Source organism: Oncorhynchus kisutch, unplaced genomic scaffold (assembly GCF_002021735.2).
Source record: "Oncorhynchus kisutch isolate 150728-3 unplaced genomic scaffold, Okis_V2 scaffold2680, whole genome shotgun sequence".
In the NCBI taxonomy this organism is placed as follows: domain Eukaryota; kingdom Metazoa; phylum Chordata; class Actinopteri; order Salmoniformes; family Salmonidae; genus Oncorhynchus; species Oncorhynchus kisutch.
Window position 1 is genome coordinate 167,077 of NW_022264625.1, and position 17,924 is coordinate 185,000.

Genomic DNA, 17,924 nt, shown 5'->3' on the forward strand with positions numbered 1-17,924 from the left:
AGTGTGTGTGTGTCCAGAGTGTGTGTGTGTCCAGAGTGTGTGTGTGTCCAGAGTGTGTGTGTCCAGTGTGTGTGTGTTCAGTGTGTGTGTGTGTCCTGTGTGTGTGTGTGTCCAATTGTTCAGTGTGTGTGTGTGTGTGTGTTCAGTGTGTGTGTATGTGTGTGTGTGTGTATGTGTGTGTGTGTGTGTGTGTTTGTGAGTCCAGTGTGTGTGTTTGTCCAGTGTGTGTGTGTGTGTCCAATTGTGTGTGTGTGTGTTCAGTGTGTGTGTATGTGTGTGTTTGTGAGTCCAGTGTGTGTGTTTGTCCAGTGTGTGTGTGTGTGTCCAATTGTGTGTGTGTGTGTGTTCAGTGTGTGTGTGTTAATGTGTGTGTTTGTCCAGTGTGTGTGTCTTTGTGTTTAGTGTGTGTGTGTGTGTGTGTGTGTGTTTGTCCAGTGTGTGTGTCTTTGTGTTTAGTGTGTGTGTGTGTGTGTGTCCAGTGTGTGTGTGTGTGTGTGTGTGTGTGTGTGTGTGTGTGTGTGTGTGTGTGTGTGTATGTGTCCAGTGTGTGTGTGTGTGTGTGTGTGTTTGTCCAGAGTGTGTGTTATTATTTTAGGGACACTGAGTCACCATCATCACAAACCCAAAACCCTGGATAGAGGGGCTCAGTGAATGTGGAGGTGAATGTGATCAGGTGGGTCAGTGTGTCAGAGGAGGCTCTATAGAAGGACAGAGTGCCGGCTGGCCAGTCCAGATACACTCCTACTCTGTGGGAGCTGGAGGAGGGGACGTCTATGGTAGTGGGTTTATTATTGTGCCTGGCATAGTAACGGTTGTCAGAGCAGAACAGAGTCCAGGACTTGTCATTGAATCCAAGACAACAGTCAGCACCTCCTCTCCTGTTGATTCCTTTATATGTCACTCCTATAACAGCCCTTCCCCCACTCCACTCTACCTCCCAGTAACAGCGCCCAGTCAGACCCTCTCTACACAGCACCTGTCCCCAGACCTCAAATCTCTCTGGGTGATCAGGATACGGCTGCTCCTCTGTCCTACATGTCACCTTTCTGTTCTCCTCAGACAGAGAGAGGTGTCTGTCTACTGTGTTTGGGTCCAGTGTGAGATCACAGACATCTGATGGATGAAACCAGACACAATATTAGAAATCATCATCATTCACATTAGAATGTTAACTCACTTTTCACTAATTCATTTAATGTAGATGTTTCTAGGTATCAAAAGGAGAAGTTAAGGTAACTTGAGACTTGTTGAATGATCATATGTTATACTGTATGGTAATATAAAACACACTGATTCCCATTAATTACACACACACACACACACACACACACACACACACACACACACACACACACACACACACACACACACACACACACACACACACACACACACACACACAAATCAACTCTTTGTAAACTTTGGTGTCCCTGATTTCTGGTCTTTGACTTAACTTGAATTAAGACTTATTCTTAGTCATATTCTTCACAGCAGTCAACACTCACATTTTCTAAGTCCAGGTTTCATTCTGTTCTCTCCACCATGTTCCACACTGTAGCGGTAAGCAGAAGAACAGACAGTCATTGAGGGATACACCTGAACACACACACACACACACACACACACACACACAGTACACACTACTGTACTGTGTGTGTGTGTGTGTGTGTGTGTGTGTGTGTGTGTGTGTGTGTGTGTGTGTGTGTGTGTGTGTGTGTATACTGTGTGTGTGTGTGTATACTGTGTGTGTGTGTGTACTGTGTGTGTGTGTATACTGTGTGTGTGTGTACTGTGTGTGTGTGTGTGTGTGTGTGCGTGTACTGTGTGTGTAAGTCCTGGGTGTGTGTGTGTCCAGTGTGTGTGTCATTGAGCATTGGACCCACAGACACACACACTGGACACACACACACACTCACACACTGGACAAACACACACACAGTACACGCACACACACGCACACACACACACACACACAGTACACACACACACACAGTATACACACACACACACACACACAGTATACACACACACACAGTATACACACACACACACACACACACACACACACACACACACGTATATACGCCAAGCGAATGTTTGTCTGTGTGTGTGTGTGTGTGTATACTGTGTGTGTGTGTGTACTGTGTGTGTGTGTGTGCGTGTGTGTGCGTGTACTGTGTGTGTAAGTCCTGTGTGTGTGTTTGTCCAGTGTGTGAGTGTGTGTGTGTGTCCAGTGTGTGTGTCTGTGGGTCCAATGCTCAATGACACACACACTGGACACACACACACCCACACACGACACACTCACACACAGTACACACACACACACACACACACACAGTATACACACACACACACACAGTATACACACACACACACAGTATACACACACACACACACACACACACACACACACGTATATACGCCAAGCGAATGTTTGTCTGTACTGTACTGTACTGTGTGTGTGTGTGTGTGTGTGTGTGTGTGTGTGTGTGTGTGTGTGTGTGTGTGTGTGTGTGTGTGTGTATACTGTGTGTGTGTGTGTATACTGTGTGTGTGTGTATACTGTGTCCAAGTGGTGGTCAGAATGTTTGTCTTAACCAGCCTGATAAGTCCAACATGTCTGATATGAACATTGACATAAACCCTCTACATACTTGAGTTTCTCCAGTCTGCAGTGTGGATCCTCCAGTCCAGCAGAGAGCAGTCTGACTCCTGAGTCTCCTGGGTGATTGTAGCTCAGGTCCAGCTCTCTCAGGTGTGAGGGGTTTGACCTCAGAGCTGAGACCAGAGAAGCACAGCCTTCCTCTGTGACTCGACAGCCTGACAGCCTGCAAGGAGTCAAATCATATTAAAATCACACTGATATTCTTTGGTGGTGAAAATAGTGGCAGTATATTTTTTCAACATATTCAGATATATCAGTGTCCTGAAACCTTCCATATCTATTCGTAAAATAGTGTATCATCATAAAAAATGACAAATGATCAAAGTATTGCTTGTAACCTCTCACCATTACCAATAACAGAGGCTACAACAAAACATGCTAACCTCTCACCATTACCAATAACAGAGGCTACAACAAAACATGCTAACCTCTCACCATTACCAATAACAGAGCCTACAACAAAACATGCTAACCTCTCACCATTACCAATAACAGAGGCTACATCAAAACATGCTAACCTCTCACCATTACCAATAACAGAGGCTACAACAAAACATGCCAACCTCTCACCATTACCAATAACAGAGGCTACAACAAAACATGCTAACCTCTAACCATTACCAATAACAGAGGCTACAACAAAACATGCTAACCTCTCACCATTACCAATAACAGAGGCTACAACAAAACATGCTAACCTCTCACCATTACCAATAACAGAGGCTACAACAAAACATGCTAACCTCTCACCATTACCAATAACAGAGACTACAACAAAACATGCTAACCTCTCACCATTACCAATAACAGAGGCTACAACAAAACATACTAACCTCTCACCATTACCAATAACAGAGGCTACAACAAAACATGCTAACCTCTCACCATTACCAATAACAGAGGCTACAACAAAACATGCTAACCTCTCACCATTACCAATAACAGAGGCTACAACAAAACATGCTAACCTCTCACCATTACCAATAACAGAGGCTACAACAAAACATGCTAACCTCTCACCATTACCAATAACAGAGGCTACAACAAAACATGCTAACCTCTCACCATTACCAATAACAGAGGATACAACAAAACATGCTAACCTCTCACCATTACCAATAACAGAGGGGATCTTTGAGCCTCTGTAACTTTCTCATTCATCATCATTCTCGATTCATTCCTGATTATTCATCATACTCATGGTAGCATCCACATGAATGTAGAAGTGTTCAGAAACATCTTCTATTCTTACTGACAATACAAGTGAAGTGACTCCAAAATGACAGGACATTGTTCACCATTCAGTTTCTATTAGGAAAACATCTAAAACACAACCAAGACAAACTGCAAATTAATTCAACAAGTTAGTAGAATCACAAGCTTGATGTAATCACTGCAGGCTTGGAATATGGGACCAAATACTAAACGTATGACTACTTTAATACACTATAAGTGAATATAACCGAATAATTATGACTTTTCAAATGGGAGAACTACATAGATAAAGTGCTTTCATATCTGATAATACTGACCTCAGAGTCTCCAGTTTACAGTGGGGATTCCCCAGTCCAGCAGAGAGCAGCTTCACTCCTGAATCCTTCAGGTCATTGTTACTCAGATCCAGCTCTCTCAGGTGTGAGGGGTTTGACCTCAGAGCTGAGACCAGAGAAGCACAGCCTTCCTCTGTGACTCCACAGCCTGACAGCCTGACAAAGAGATCATCATGATTTTAAAAACACACTGTTTATTTCACAAGTAGAATGTCCATGTAGACAATTAAGCTTTAATTGTGATTGATATGTGAAAATTAACAGAATATCCAGTTAGTTAACCACAACACCCCTGTGGTGAAACGATTATTGCTGTGGAAGGTAATGAGCAACATATTGTGTCCAGTGTGTGTGTGTCCTGTTGGTGTCCTATGTGTGTCCAGTGTGTGTGTGTGTGTGTGTGTGTGTGTGTGTGTGTGTGTGTGTGTGTGTGTGTCCTGTTGGTGTCCTATGTGTGTTCAGTGAGTGTGTCTTGCCAGTGTGAAAGGACAATGGCCAAACACAATGGACAGATACAGGACACACACTGGACTCACAGTCAGCATATTCATTATATAACTTTGTCCAAGTGGTGGTCAGAATGTTTGTCTTAACCAGCCTGATAAGTCCAACATGTCTGATATGAACATTGACATAAACCCTCTACATACTTGAGTTTCTCCAGTCTGCAGTGTGGATCCTCCAGTCCAGCAGAGAGCAGTCTGACTCCTGAGTCTCCTGGGTGATTGTAGCTCAGGTCCAGCTCTCTCAGGTGTGAGGGGTTTGACCTCAGAGCTGAGACCAGAGAAGCACAGCCTTCCTCTGTGACTAGACAGCCTGACAGCCTGCAAAGAGTCAAATTATATTAAAACCACACTGATATTCTTTGGTGGTGAAAATACTGGCAGTATATTTTTAAACATTTTCAGTTACACCAGGATGCTGAAACCTGTCATATCTATTCATAAATAAATGTATCATTCTTAGAAATTACAAATGAACAAAGTATTGCTTGTAGATTGAAAAATGTATAGTACAAATATTTGAGTCAAAAGTATTCTGACCAATTCACTTATAGTGTTTGAAAGTATTTCAATGGATGTAATTGTTTTGTTGTGCAGTTTTTTTTGTGTGTTTTGGTTTTTGTTTTTTTGCCAAATATTAAAATGGTGATGAAATGATTAAGAAAAATAATGTACGAATCATGAATTTAATTGAGTGAGAAAGTTAGAAGCTACAACAAATCATACTAACCTCTCACCATTACCAATAACAGAGGCTACAACAAAACATGCTAACTTCTCAACAGTACCAATAACAGAGGCTACAACAAAACATACTAACCTCTTACCTTTAACCTCAAATAAAAGGTGACATTCTATACTGTCTCCTAATATGAAACATTATATCTCAAATCCAAAATGCTGGAGCACCACATTTAAAACTGTAAGCTTCACTGTCCAAACACATATGGTGTGGACTATGTGTGTCTGGTAAACACATGTGGATCTGGTGAACAGTTATCACTTGTTGACCAACTACAGGAATACTGACCTCAGAGTCTCCAGTTTACAGTGGGGATTCCCCAGTCCATCAGAGAGCAGCTCCACTCCTGAATCCTTCAGGTCATTGTTACTCAGATCCAGCTCTCTCAGGTGTGAGGGGTTTGACCTCAGAGCTGAGACCAGAGAAGCACAGCCTTCCTCTGTGACTAGACAGCCTGACAGCCTGCAAAGAGTCCAGTCATATTAAAATCACACTGATATTCTCTGGTGGTGAAAATAGTGGCAGTATATTTTTTTACATATTCAGATATATCAGTGTCCTGAAATCTTAAATATCTATTCGTAAATTAATGCTTAAAAATGACAAATGATCAAAGTATTGCCTGCAGATAGAAACATGTATAGTACAAATATTTGAGTAGACTGACCAGACCAGTTTAAAAAGCATTATATATTTATTTATAACTAGGCAAGTCAGTTAAGAACAAATTCTTATTTTCAATGACAGCCTAGGAACTGTGGGTTAACTGCATGTTCAGGGGTAGAACGACAGATTTGTACCTTGTCAGCTCAGGGTTTCGAACTTGCAACCTTTCGGTTACTCGTCCAACACTCTAACCACTAAGCTACCCAGCCACCCCATTATCAATCAAGACAGACAGTGAGGTGTCAGATTTAGATTGTATTGAGTAAACAGTCCACACCATATCTATTTTGACAGTGAAGCAGACATTTTAAATGTGGCTCTACACGCCAACATTTTGTATTAGAGATCAAATGTTTCATATGAGGTGACAGTTTATAATGTCACCTTCTATTTGAGGGAATTTTAATACATATCTGTTTCACGATTGAAAATAAAAGCACTTTATGTTTCTAGTCCCCCATTTGAAGAAGTTATAAGTATTCTGACAAATTCACTCATAGAGTATTAAAGTTGTCAAAAGTTTAGTATTTGGTTGCAAACGTGTTGGTTGCATTTGCAGTTTGTTGTTTGTTGTGTTTTGCCCAATAATAAAATGGTGGATGATGACTGAAGTCATTTTCTGTCTAAGAGAGTAGATAACATGTTTCTAAACAATAGTAAATTAATCTTGATGATGCCATGATTAAGAACAATCATGAACAAAACATGAATAATAATGACTGAGAAAGTTAGAGGCCACAACAAAACATGCTAACCTCTCACCATTACCAATAACAGAGGCTACAACAAAACATGCTGACCTCTCACCATTACCAATAACAGAGGCTACAACAAAACATACTAACCTCTCACCATTACCAATAACAGAGGCTACAACAAAACATGCTAACCTCTCACCATTACCAATAACAGAGGCTACAACAAAACATGTTAACCTCTCACCATTACCAATAACAGAGGCTACAACAAAACATGCTAACCTCTCACCATTACCAATAACAGAGGCTACAACAAAACATGCTAACCTCTCACCATTACCAATAACAGAGGCTACAACAAAACATGCTAACCTCTCACCATTACCAATAACAGAGGCTACAACAAAACATACTAATCTCTCACCATTACCAATAACAGAGGCTACAACAAAACATGCTAACCTCTCACCATTACCAATAACAGAGGCTACAACAAAACATGCTAACCTCTCACCATTACCAATAACAGAGGCTACAACAAAACATACTAATCTCTCACCATTACCAATAACAGAGGCTACAACAAAACATACTAACCTCTCACCATTACCAATAACAGAGGCTACAACAAAACATGCTAACCTCTCACCATTACCAATAACAGAGGCTACAACAAAACATACTAACCTCTCACCATTACCAATAGCAGAGGCTACAACAAAACATACTAACCTCTCACCATTACCAATAACAGAGGCTACAACAAAACATGCTGACCTCTCACCATTACCAATAACAGAGGGTACAACAAAACATGCTAACCTCTCACCATTACCAGTAACAGAGGCTACAACAAAACATGCTAACCTCACCATTACCAATAACAGAGGCTACAACAAAACATACTAACCTCTCACCATTACCAATAACAGAGTCTACAACAAAACATACTAACCTCTCACCATTACCAATAACAGAGGCTACAACAAAACATGCTAACCTCTGACCATTACCAATAACAGAGGCTACAACAAACCATGCTAACCTCTCACCATTACCAATAACAGAGGCTACAACAAAACATACTAATCTCTCACCATTACCCTGCCACAGGGTTCAATTCTCGGGCCGACTCTTTTCTCTGTATATATCAATGATGTTGCTCTTGCTGCGGGCGATTCCCTGATCCACCTCTACGCAGACGACACCATTCTATATACTTCCGGCCCGTCCTTGGACACTGTGCTATCTAACCTCCAAACGAGCTTCAGTGCCATACAACACTCCTTCCGTGGCCTCCAACTGCTCTTAAACGCTAGTAAAACCAAATGCATGCTTTTCAACCATTCGCTGCCTGCACCCGCATGCCCGACTAGCATCACCACCCTGGATGGTTCTGACCTTGAATATGTGGACATCTATAAGTACCTAGGTGTCTGGCTAGACTGTAAACTCTCCTTCCAGACTCATATCAAACATCTCCAATCGAAAATCCAATCAAGAGTCGGCTTTCTATTCCGCAACAAAGCCTCCTTCACTCACGCCGCCACACTTACCCTAGTAAAACTGACTATCCTACCGATCCTCGACTTTGGCGACGTCATCTACAAAATTGCTTCCAACACTCTACTCAGCAATCTGGACGCAGTTTATCACAGTGCCATCCGCTTTGTCACTAAAGCACCTTATACCACCCACCACTGTGACTTGTATGCTCTAGTCGGCTGGCCCTCGCTACATATTCGTCGCCAGACCCACTGGCTCCAGGTCATCTACAAGTCCATACTAGGTAAAGCTCCGCCTTATCTCAGTTCACTGGTCACGATGGCAACACCCATCCGTAGCACGCGCTCCAGCAGGTGTATCTCACTGATCATCCCTAAAGCCAACACCTCATTTGGCCGCCTTTCATTCCAGTACTCTGCTGCCTGTGACTGGAACGAATTGCAAAAATCGCTGAAGTTGGAGACTTTTATCTCCCTCACCAACTTCAAACATCTGCTATCTGAGCAGCTAACCGATCGCTGCAGCTGTACATAGTCTATTGGTAAATAGCCCACCCATTTTACCTACCTCATCCCCATACTGTTTTTATTTATTTACTTTTCTGCTCTTTTGCACACCAATATCTCTACCTGTACATGACCATCTGATCATTTATCACTCCAGTGTTAATCTGCTCAATTGTAATTATTCACTCCTATGGCCTGTTTATTGCCTACCTCCTCATGCCTTTTGCACACAATGTATATAGACTCTCTTTTTTTCTGTGAAATAAAAATGTTAAATAAATAAATAAAATATGGTGTGGACTATGTGTGTCTGGTAAACACATGTGGATCTGGTGAACAGTTATCACTTGTTGACCAACTACAGGAATACTGACCTCAGAGTCTCCAGTTTACAGTGGGGATTCCCCAGTCCAGCAGAGAGCAGCTTCACTCCTGAATCCTTCAGGTCATTGTTACTCAGATCCAGCTCTCTCAGGTGTGAGGGGTTTGACTTCAGAGCTGAGACCAGAGAAGCACAGCCTGCCTCTGTGACTAGACAGCCTGACAGCCTGCAATGAGTCAAATCATATTAAAATCATACAACTATTCTTTGGTTTAATACATACAGTTGAAGTGGGAAGTTTACATACACCTTAGCCAAATACATTTCAACTCAGTTTTTTAGTTTTCATTTTTTTACAATTCCTGACATTTAATTCTAGTAACAATTCCCTGTCTTAGGTCAGGTAGGATCACCACTTTATTTTAAGAATGTGAAATGTCAGAATAATAGTAGAGAGAATTATTTATTTCAGCTTTATTTCTTTAATCACATTCCCAGTGGTTCATAAGTTTACATACACTCAATTAGTATTTGGTAGCATTGCCTTTAAATAGTTTAACTTGGGTCAAACGTTTTGGGTAGCCTTCCACAAGCTACCCACAATAAGTTGGGTGAATTTTGGCCCATTCCTCCTGAGCTGGTGTAACAGTATGGTTTGTAGGCCTCCTTGCTTGCACACACTTTTTTTTTCAGTTCTGCCCACACATTTAGGATTGATGTCAGGGCTTTGTGATGGCCACTCCAATACCTTGACTTTCTTGTCATTGAGCCATTTTGCCATAACTTTGTAAGTATGGTTGGGGTCATTGTCCATTTGGAAGACCCATTTGTGACCAAGCTTTAACTTCCTGACTGATGTCTTGAGATGTTGCTTCAATATATCCAAATAATTTTCCTACCTCGGGATGCCATCTATTTTGTGAAGTGCACCAGTCCCTCCTGCAGCAAAGCACCACCACAACATGATGCTGTCACCCCCATGCTTCACAGTTGGGATGGTGTTCTTCGGCTTGCAAGCTTCCCCGTATTTCCTCCAATTATAACGATGGTCATTATGGCCAAACAGTTGTTTTTTTGTTTCATCAGACCAGAGAACATTACTCCAAAAAGTACGATCTTTGGCCCCATGTGCAGTTGCAAACCGTAGTCAGGCTTTTTTTTATGGCAGTTTGGGAGCAGTGGCTTCTTCCTTGCTGGTCAACCTTTCAGATTATGTCGATATAGAACTTGTTTTACTGTATGGATATAGATACTTTTGTACCTGTTTCCTCCAGCATCTTCACAAGGTCCTTTGCTGTTGTTCTGGGATTGATTTGCACTTTTTGCACCAAAGTAAGTTAATCTCTAGGAGACAGAAAGCATCTCCTTCCTGAGCGGTATGACGGCTGTGTGGTCCCATGGTGTTTAGACTTGCTTACTATTGTTTGAAAAGATGAACGTGTTACCTCCAGGCATTTGTATATTGCTCACAAGGATGAACCAGGCTTGTGGAGGTCTACAATTTTTTTCTGAGATCTTGGCTGATATCTTTTCATTTTCCCATGATGTCAAGCAAAGAGGCACTGAGTTTGAAGGTAGGCCTTGAAATGCATCCAAATTATGTAAATTAGTCAGATGCTTCTAAAGCCATGACATCATTTTCTGGAATTTTCCAAGCTGTTTAAAGGCACAGTCTACTTAGTGTATGTAACAAGGTAATTTTTCCACTGGTATTGTGACACAGTGAATTCTAAGTTAAATAATCTGACTGTAAACAATTGTTGAAAAAATTGACTTGTGTCATGCACAAAGTAGATGTCCTAGCCGACTTGCCAAAACTATAGTTTGTTAACAAGAAGTTTGTGGAGAGGTTTAAGTTTTAATGACAGCAACCTAAACTTCCCACTTCAACTGTATCTGTTTCGCTATAAAAAATGAAAACACTTTATGTTATATCCCCCATTTGAAGAAGTCTTAAGTAATCTGACCAATTCACTCATAGTGTATTAAAGCAGTCAAAAGTTTAGTATTTGGTTGCAAACTCTTTAGTTGTATTTGCAGTGTGTTTTGGCTGTGTTTTGGGTTGTGTTTTGGGTTGTGTTTTGGGTTGTGTTTTGGCTGTGTTTTGGCTGTGTTTTGGGTTGTGTTTTGGGCTGTGTTTTGGGCTGTGTTTTGGGTTGTGTTTTGGGTTGTGTTTTGGGTTGTGTTTTGGCTGTGTTTTGGCTGTGTTTTGGGTTGTGTTTTGGGTTGTGTTTTGGCTGTGTTTTGGCTGTGTTTTGGGTTGTGTTTTGGGTTGTGTTTTGGGTTGTGTTTTGGGTTGTGTTTGGGTTGTGTTTTGGCTGTGTTTTGGGTTGTGTTTTGGCTGTGTTTTGGCTGTGTTTTGGGTTGTGTTTTGGGCTGTGTTTTGGGCTGTGTTTTGGGTTGTGTTTTGGCTGTGTTTTGGGTTGTGTTTTGGGTTGTGTTTTGGGTTGTGTTTTGGGCTGTGTTTTGGGCTGTGTTTTGGGCTGTGTTTTGGGTTGTGTTTTGGGTTGTGTTTTGGGTTGTGTTTTGGCTGTGTTTTGGCTGTGTTTTGGGTTGTGTTTTGGCTGTGTTTGGGCTGTGTTTTGGGTTGTGTTTTGGGTTGTGTTTTGGGTTGTGTTTTGGGTTGTGTTTTGGGCTGTGTTTTGGGTTGTGTTTTGGGCTGTGTTTTGGGTTGTGTTTTGGGTTGTGTTTTGGGTTGTGTTTTGGCTGTGTTTTGGCTGTGTTTTGGGCTGTGTTTTGGGCTGTGTTTTGGGCTGTGTTTTGGGTTGTGTTTTGGCTGTGTTTGGGCTGTGTTTTGGGTTGTGTTTTGGGTTGTGTTTTGGGTTGTGTTTTGGCTGTGTTTTGGCTGTGTTTTGGCTGTGTTTTGGGTTGTGTTTTGGGTTGTGTTTTGGGTTGTGTTTTGGGTTGTGTTTTGGGTTGTGTTTTGGGTTGTGTTTTGGCTGTGTTTTGGGTTGTGTTTTGGCTGTGTTTTGGGTTGTGTTTTGGCTGTGTTTTGGGTTGTGTTTTGGCTGTGTTTTGGGTTGTGTTTTGGCTGTGTTTTGGGTTGTGTTTTGGCTGTGTTTTGGCTGTGTTTTGGGTTGTGTTTTGGGTTGTGTTTTGCCCAATAACAAAATGGTGGATGATGACTGGAGTAATTTATTGTAAAGGAGAGTAGATAACATGTTTCTAAACAATAATAAATCATTCTGATGATTAAGAAAAATCATGAATGAATCATGAATAATAATGATTAATAACCATTCAGTTTCTATTTGGAAAACATCTAAAACACAACCAAGACAAACTGCAAATGCATCACAACCTTGATGTAATCACTGCAGGCTTGGAATATGGGACCAAATACTAAACGTATGACTACTTTAATACACTATAAGTGAATATGTCCGAAAATTTAAACTTTTTCAAATGGGAGAACTACATACATAAAGTGTTTTCATATCTGATAATACTGACCTCAGAGTCTCCAGTTTACAGTGGGGATTCCTCAGACCAGCAGAGAGCAGCTTCACTCCTGAATCCTTCAGGTCGTTGTTACTCAGGTCCAGCTCTCTCAGGTGTGAGGGGTTTGACTCCAGAGCTGAGACCAGAGAAGCACAGCCTTCCTCTGTGACTCCACAGCCTGACAGCCTGACAAAGAGATCATCATGACTTCAAACACATTGGTAATTTAACACCAGTAGTGTAGAAGGACAACGGCAAATGCATTTGGTTAATTCTCTCAAACAACATTTAGATTCATCTTCCGTCTCCTATAATTGTACGGTCATATTGTTATACATATTGTTATACTAATGTGAACATCAATGTATTTATTCAATATGTTTTTCAATGTAATATTATACACATATTATAATACATATATTTCTCTAAACTGAATATTTCTTCCTGATGATTAGTTCTTAAATGTCATTTTATTTACTCACAGAACAGCTCTGGAGGCTTTGACCACTGGCAGCAGCCTCAGAAGACCTTCCTCTGATCTGGAGTATTTCTTCAGGTCAAACACATCCAGCTCCTTTTCTGAAGTCAGCAACACAAAGACCAGAGCTGACCACTGATCAGGTGACAGGTTGGGTTCTGAGAGACTTCCTGAGCTCAGGTAGCTTTGGACCTCCTCCACTAGAGAATGGTCATTCAGTTCATTCAGACAGTGGAAAAGATTGATGCTCCTCTCTGGAGAGGGATTCTCCCTGATCTTCTCCTTGATGTACTTGACTGTTTCTTCATGGCTCTGTGAGCTGCTTCTTGTCTTTGTCAGTAGACCTCGTAAGTGTTTCTGATTGGACTCCAGTGAGAGGCCCAGAAGGAAGCGGAGGAAAAGGTCTAGGTTTCCTGTCTCACTTTGTAAGGCTTTATCCACAGCACTCTTGTAGACAGCGCATTTTGGCTTGTCTCTGAACAGCGCAGAAAGGTTCCTGGACGTTGATTGTTGTTCGGACATTAGATTCTCATTGTTGTTGATGAATGAGAGGAACACATATACAGCAGCCAGAAACTCCTGAATGCTCAGATGAACAAAGCAGTACACCTTGTCCTGGTACAGCACACATTCCTCTTTAAAGAGCTGTGTGCACAATCCTGAGTACACTGAGGCTTCATTGACATCAATGCCAGACTCTTTCAGGTCTTCTTCATAGAAAATCAGATTGCCAGTCACAAGCTGTTGAAAAGCCAGTTTTCCCAGTGACAGAATGCTCTCTTTATTCCAGTGTGGACCTGTCTCTTCTTTCCCAAGATACTTTTCATTCTTCTGTTTGGTATGAAACACCACAAGGTGTGTGTACATCTCAGTCAGAGTCTTGGGCATCTCTTCTCTCTTCTGTTTCAGCATGTGTTCAAGGACTGTTGCAGAAATCCAACAGAAGACTGGAATGTGGCACATGATGTGGAGGCTCCTTGATGTCTTTATGTGTGAGATGATTCTGCTGGCCAGGTCCCCATCCCTGAATCTCTTCCTGAAGTACTCCTCCTTCTGTGGGTCATTGAACCCTCGTACCTCTGTCACCTGGTCAACACACCCAGAAGGGATCTTATTGGCTGCTGCAGGTCGGGTAGTTATCCAGAGGAGAGCAGAGGGAAGCAGATTTCCCTTGATGAGATTTGTCAGCAGAACATCCACTGAGGTTGACTCTGTGACGTCCCAACAGATCTTGTTCTTCTGGAAGTCTAGGGGCAGTCGGCACTCATCCAGACCATCAAAGATGAACAGAATGTTGTACTTGTCGTAGTTGGAGATTCTTGATTGTTTGGTTTCCATTGAGAAGTGATTAAGAAGTTCAATGAAAGTGTGTTTGTCCTCTTTCATCAAATTCAGCTCCCGAAAAGGGAATGAAAATACAAATTGGACATCCTGATTTGCTTTTCCTTCAGCCCAGTCCAGAATGAACTTCTGCACAGAGACTGTTTTTCCAATGCCAGCGACTCCCTTTGTCAGCACAGTTCTGATAGGTTTGTCTTGTCCAGTTAAGGGTTTGAAGATATCATTACATTTGATTGCAGTCTCTGGTCTTGCTTGTTTCCTGGTTGTTGTCTCAATCTGTCTCAGCTCATGTTCATTATTGACCTCTCCTGTTCCACCCTCTGTGATGTAGAGCTCTGTGTAGATCTTATTGAGAAGTGTTGGGTTTCCTTGTTTAGCGATCCCCTCAAATACACATTGAAACTTCTTCTTTAGATTAGATTTGAGTTCACGTTGGCAAATCACAGCAAGATCATCTGAATGAAGAAATAACACAGAGGATATTAATATTACGTCTGTTTTAATGTCTACAGTATTGTAGGACTGTTATAAAGTTGTACATTATAATAATTTATTCTCTTAACTGACTGTATAAATGTGTAAATGTTGTCATAATGCATTACAGACTGGTGTGACTGATTATATTATTATTGGTATTTTTTTTTTTTTTTAATTACTCCTTTTTCTCCCCAATTCCAATTGTATAGTAGCTACTATCTTGTCTCATCGCTACAACTCCCGTACGGGCTCGGGAGAGACGAATGTTGAAAGTCATGCGTCCGCCGATATACAACCCAACCCAAGCTTCTTAACACAGCGCACATCCAACCCAGAAGCCAGCCGCACCAATGTGCCAGAGGAAACACCGTGCACCTGGCAACCTTGGTTAGCGCGCACTGTGCCCGGCCCGCCACAGGAGTCACTGGTGCGCGATGAGACAACGACCTCCCGGTCGCGGCCGGTTACGACAGAGCCTGGGCGCGAACCCAGAGTCTCTGATGGCACTGCAGTACAGCACCCTTAACCACTGCGCCACCCGGGAGGCCTCATTGATGGTATTATTAATGTTGTCTCTCTCTCTAAATGAATCAACACAATGTTATAAAACAGCATTCAACATGACGCAGACAGATCTTACATTTCTCCAGTGTGTCAGCAAGCTCCTTCTGGTTCATTTTCCTCAGGATGTGCAGTGTGATCTTCAGAGCCCCCTCTCTGGCACTGCTCTCCTGCTGCTCATCTTCAGGGTCCACCACTTCCTTATCCTGCTTCTGACTCTCAAAGCCTTCTGGGAGTTCTGGACTAAGAATCCTCTTGAACATCTTCAGCTCGTTCTTCACAAATGTCATAATTTTCTCTTCAAGCAACTGAAATAAATAAAGTAAATAAGTTAAGCAAGAGAATAAATGTTTTCTCATTAACACATTAATGAATGATTGACAGATCAACTTTACTTGAGGTAAACAAAAACACATGTACATAACAGGACCACATACACTGAATATGGAGGCCAGGTCTGTTTGATGACTCTGGGAAGACTGACCACTGAGAATCTCTGACTCTGATCTCCCCTGTTGGTTTCTGTGGACAAAACATGAGATTACATCTCCTCATCCAGGGAGTACACACACACACACACACACACACACACACACACACACACACACACACGGAGGGAATGTTGTGTTTGTTTAATATTGTTTAGGACTATGCAAATGGACAAAATGATGAGCCTATGGATTATGAAAACAACCAAAATAAATGGGAAAATGGGAGAGGAGAAATGACTAGAGACAGTGTTGTTTAACTCACTGACCCATGAGTTCTTCTTACCTTTGTTCAGTAGAAAAGTCTCCCTCTCTAAACACTATAGGTTGTTCCATAGACCAGTCACTCTTCATGGACACACAGCTGGGAACAGGGGAGGCTGGTCTCTCCTGCTTGACTGGTCTTCAACACAACAGAGACAAACATTACATCTCTCATCTACTCTGAGCTCAGATGGGGAAACATAAGAAGAGTTTCACAAATAGAACTGACTTCCAGACGTTAATTAACGCACGAGAGCAGTGTGTCATTTTAAATGACGAAATTAATTTAGCGTCGCGAGCGTTGTAGTCAGTCTGTCAGCCCCGCTAAAAGGCTGGTGTCGTTACTCTGCCTTCTCCAGGGGATGTTGAGGTAAATTTACTAACCGGGAGGGTTGAATGATGTAATTTATTGGAGGGCTGGAAGACGCACTCTCGAGGTTGTTTACTCACAATATCAGATATTAAGATGATTTTTATAATGAATGTTTACTGAGGTTGAGGTTCTGACTAGTGATTATTTACCCGGTGTTCAATACCTGCTATTGAGGCGGCCTGAAAATAATATTCAAAAGTTCGGTCCTTGGACACAGAGGGGTTAAACACTAAAGTTACCGTCCATCTAGTGAAGAGAGGAGAACCGGACAGAGGTAGCCAGCATCCGTCAACGAGAGAGGGAGAAGCCTCACCGGGATTTAACAGGTGGAAGAAACAACCGGGGAGCTCCATCGTTCCAGAAGAAATGCAGACAGCCGGTGATGATGTAGTGGTAGCTATGGTAACTAGGATGCTGCTGGTAGAGTAGCTAGCTAGCTTACCTAGCTGTACCGACTAGCTAGGATAACTAGGATGCTGCTGGTAGAGTAGCTAGCTAGCTTACCGAGCTGTACCGACTAGCTAGGATAACTAGGATGCTGCTGGTAGAGTAGCTAGCTAGCTTACCGAGCTGTACCGACTAGCTAGGATAACTAGGATGCTGCTGGTAGAGTAGCTAGCTAGCTTACCGAGCTGTACCGACTAGCTAGGATAACTAGGATGCTGCTGGTAGAGTAGCTAGCTAGCTTACCGAGCTTTACCGACTAGCTAGGATAACTAGGATGCTGCTGGTAGAGTAGCTAGCTAGTTTACCGAGCTGTACCGAATAGCTTGGTTAGTTAGCAGGTCGTTCGTCTGTCCCTCGTCTCGATGATGAATCCGGTGAAACACAAATTGAAACAAGGATAGAGAGTGAAAAGGATCTGGCTACACTCACACTGTCCCTGACCGTAAAGCAAAAAGCAAATTGAACAATAAACTTCGGTGTCTCAACACTGTAACAAACTCCGTCGTTATTCCCCAAGATCACCTCAGTCCACTCTGCGCGTAACCGGCTTGGCGCCACACCGAACGTGGACGCGGACAATTCTGTACGGGAACGCGGACAGTTCTGTACGGGGACGCGGACAGTTCCAGAACGCGGACATTAGCAGTGCAACACAATCAACTGAACCCAGTCTTTACAGTGGGTTACATTAGTAATATTCATTTTTTATTATTATGTAAAACAAACATTCTATGTCTTTTTATAACAATATGTTGAGATCTGGGTCCATACCCACAAAGTGTCTCAGAGTAGAACATTGGTCGTATAAGTGGTGAGAATAAAGACATTTTATACTTATGGGTATAAGTGGGTGGGTAACTGTGCATGAAGTCTCTAGTCCCACCTTCCTGTTC

General features: G+C 42.1%; 1 protein-coding gene across 1 annotated transcript in view; it reads right to left on the reverse strand.

Moving 5' to 3' along the window:
* Window positions 1-484: 484 nt before the first annotated feature.
* LOC116370645 (NLR family CARD domain-containing protein 3-like) overlaps window positions 485-17,924 on the reverse strand; it is a 277,910-nt gene continuing 260,470 nt past the window's right edge. The window contains exons 5-13 of the mRNA XM_031819843.1: window positions 16,234-16,350; window positions 15,897-15,981; window positions 15,657-15,767; window positions 15,539-15,626; window positions 13,085-14,876; window positions 12,615-12,788; window positions 4,869-5,042; window positions 1,506-1,552; window positions 485-1,113 (exon numbers count right to left, since the gene is read on the reverse strand). Coding sequence (XP_031675703.1) covers window positions 587-1,113; window positions 1,506-1,552; window positions 4,869-5,042; window positions 12,615-12,788; window positions 13,085-14,876; window positions 15,539-15,626; window positions 15,657-15,767; window positions 15,897-15,981; window positions 16,234-16,350 — 3,115 coding nt within the window. The 3' untranslated portion in view covers window positions 485-586. The remainder of the gene's footprint in view (window positions 1,114-1,505; window positions 1,553-4,868; window positions 5,043-12,614; window positions 12,789-13,084; window positions 14,877-15,538; window positions 15,627-15,656; window positions 15,768-15,896; window positions 15,982-16,233; window positions 16,351-17,924) is intronic.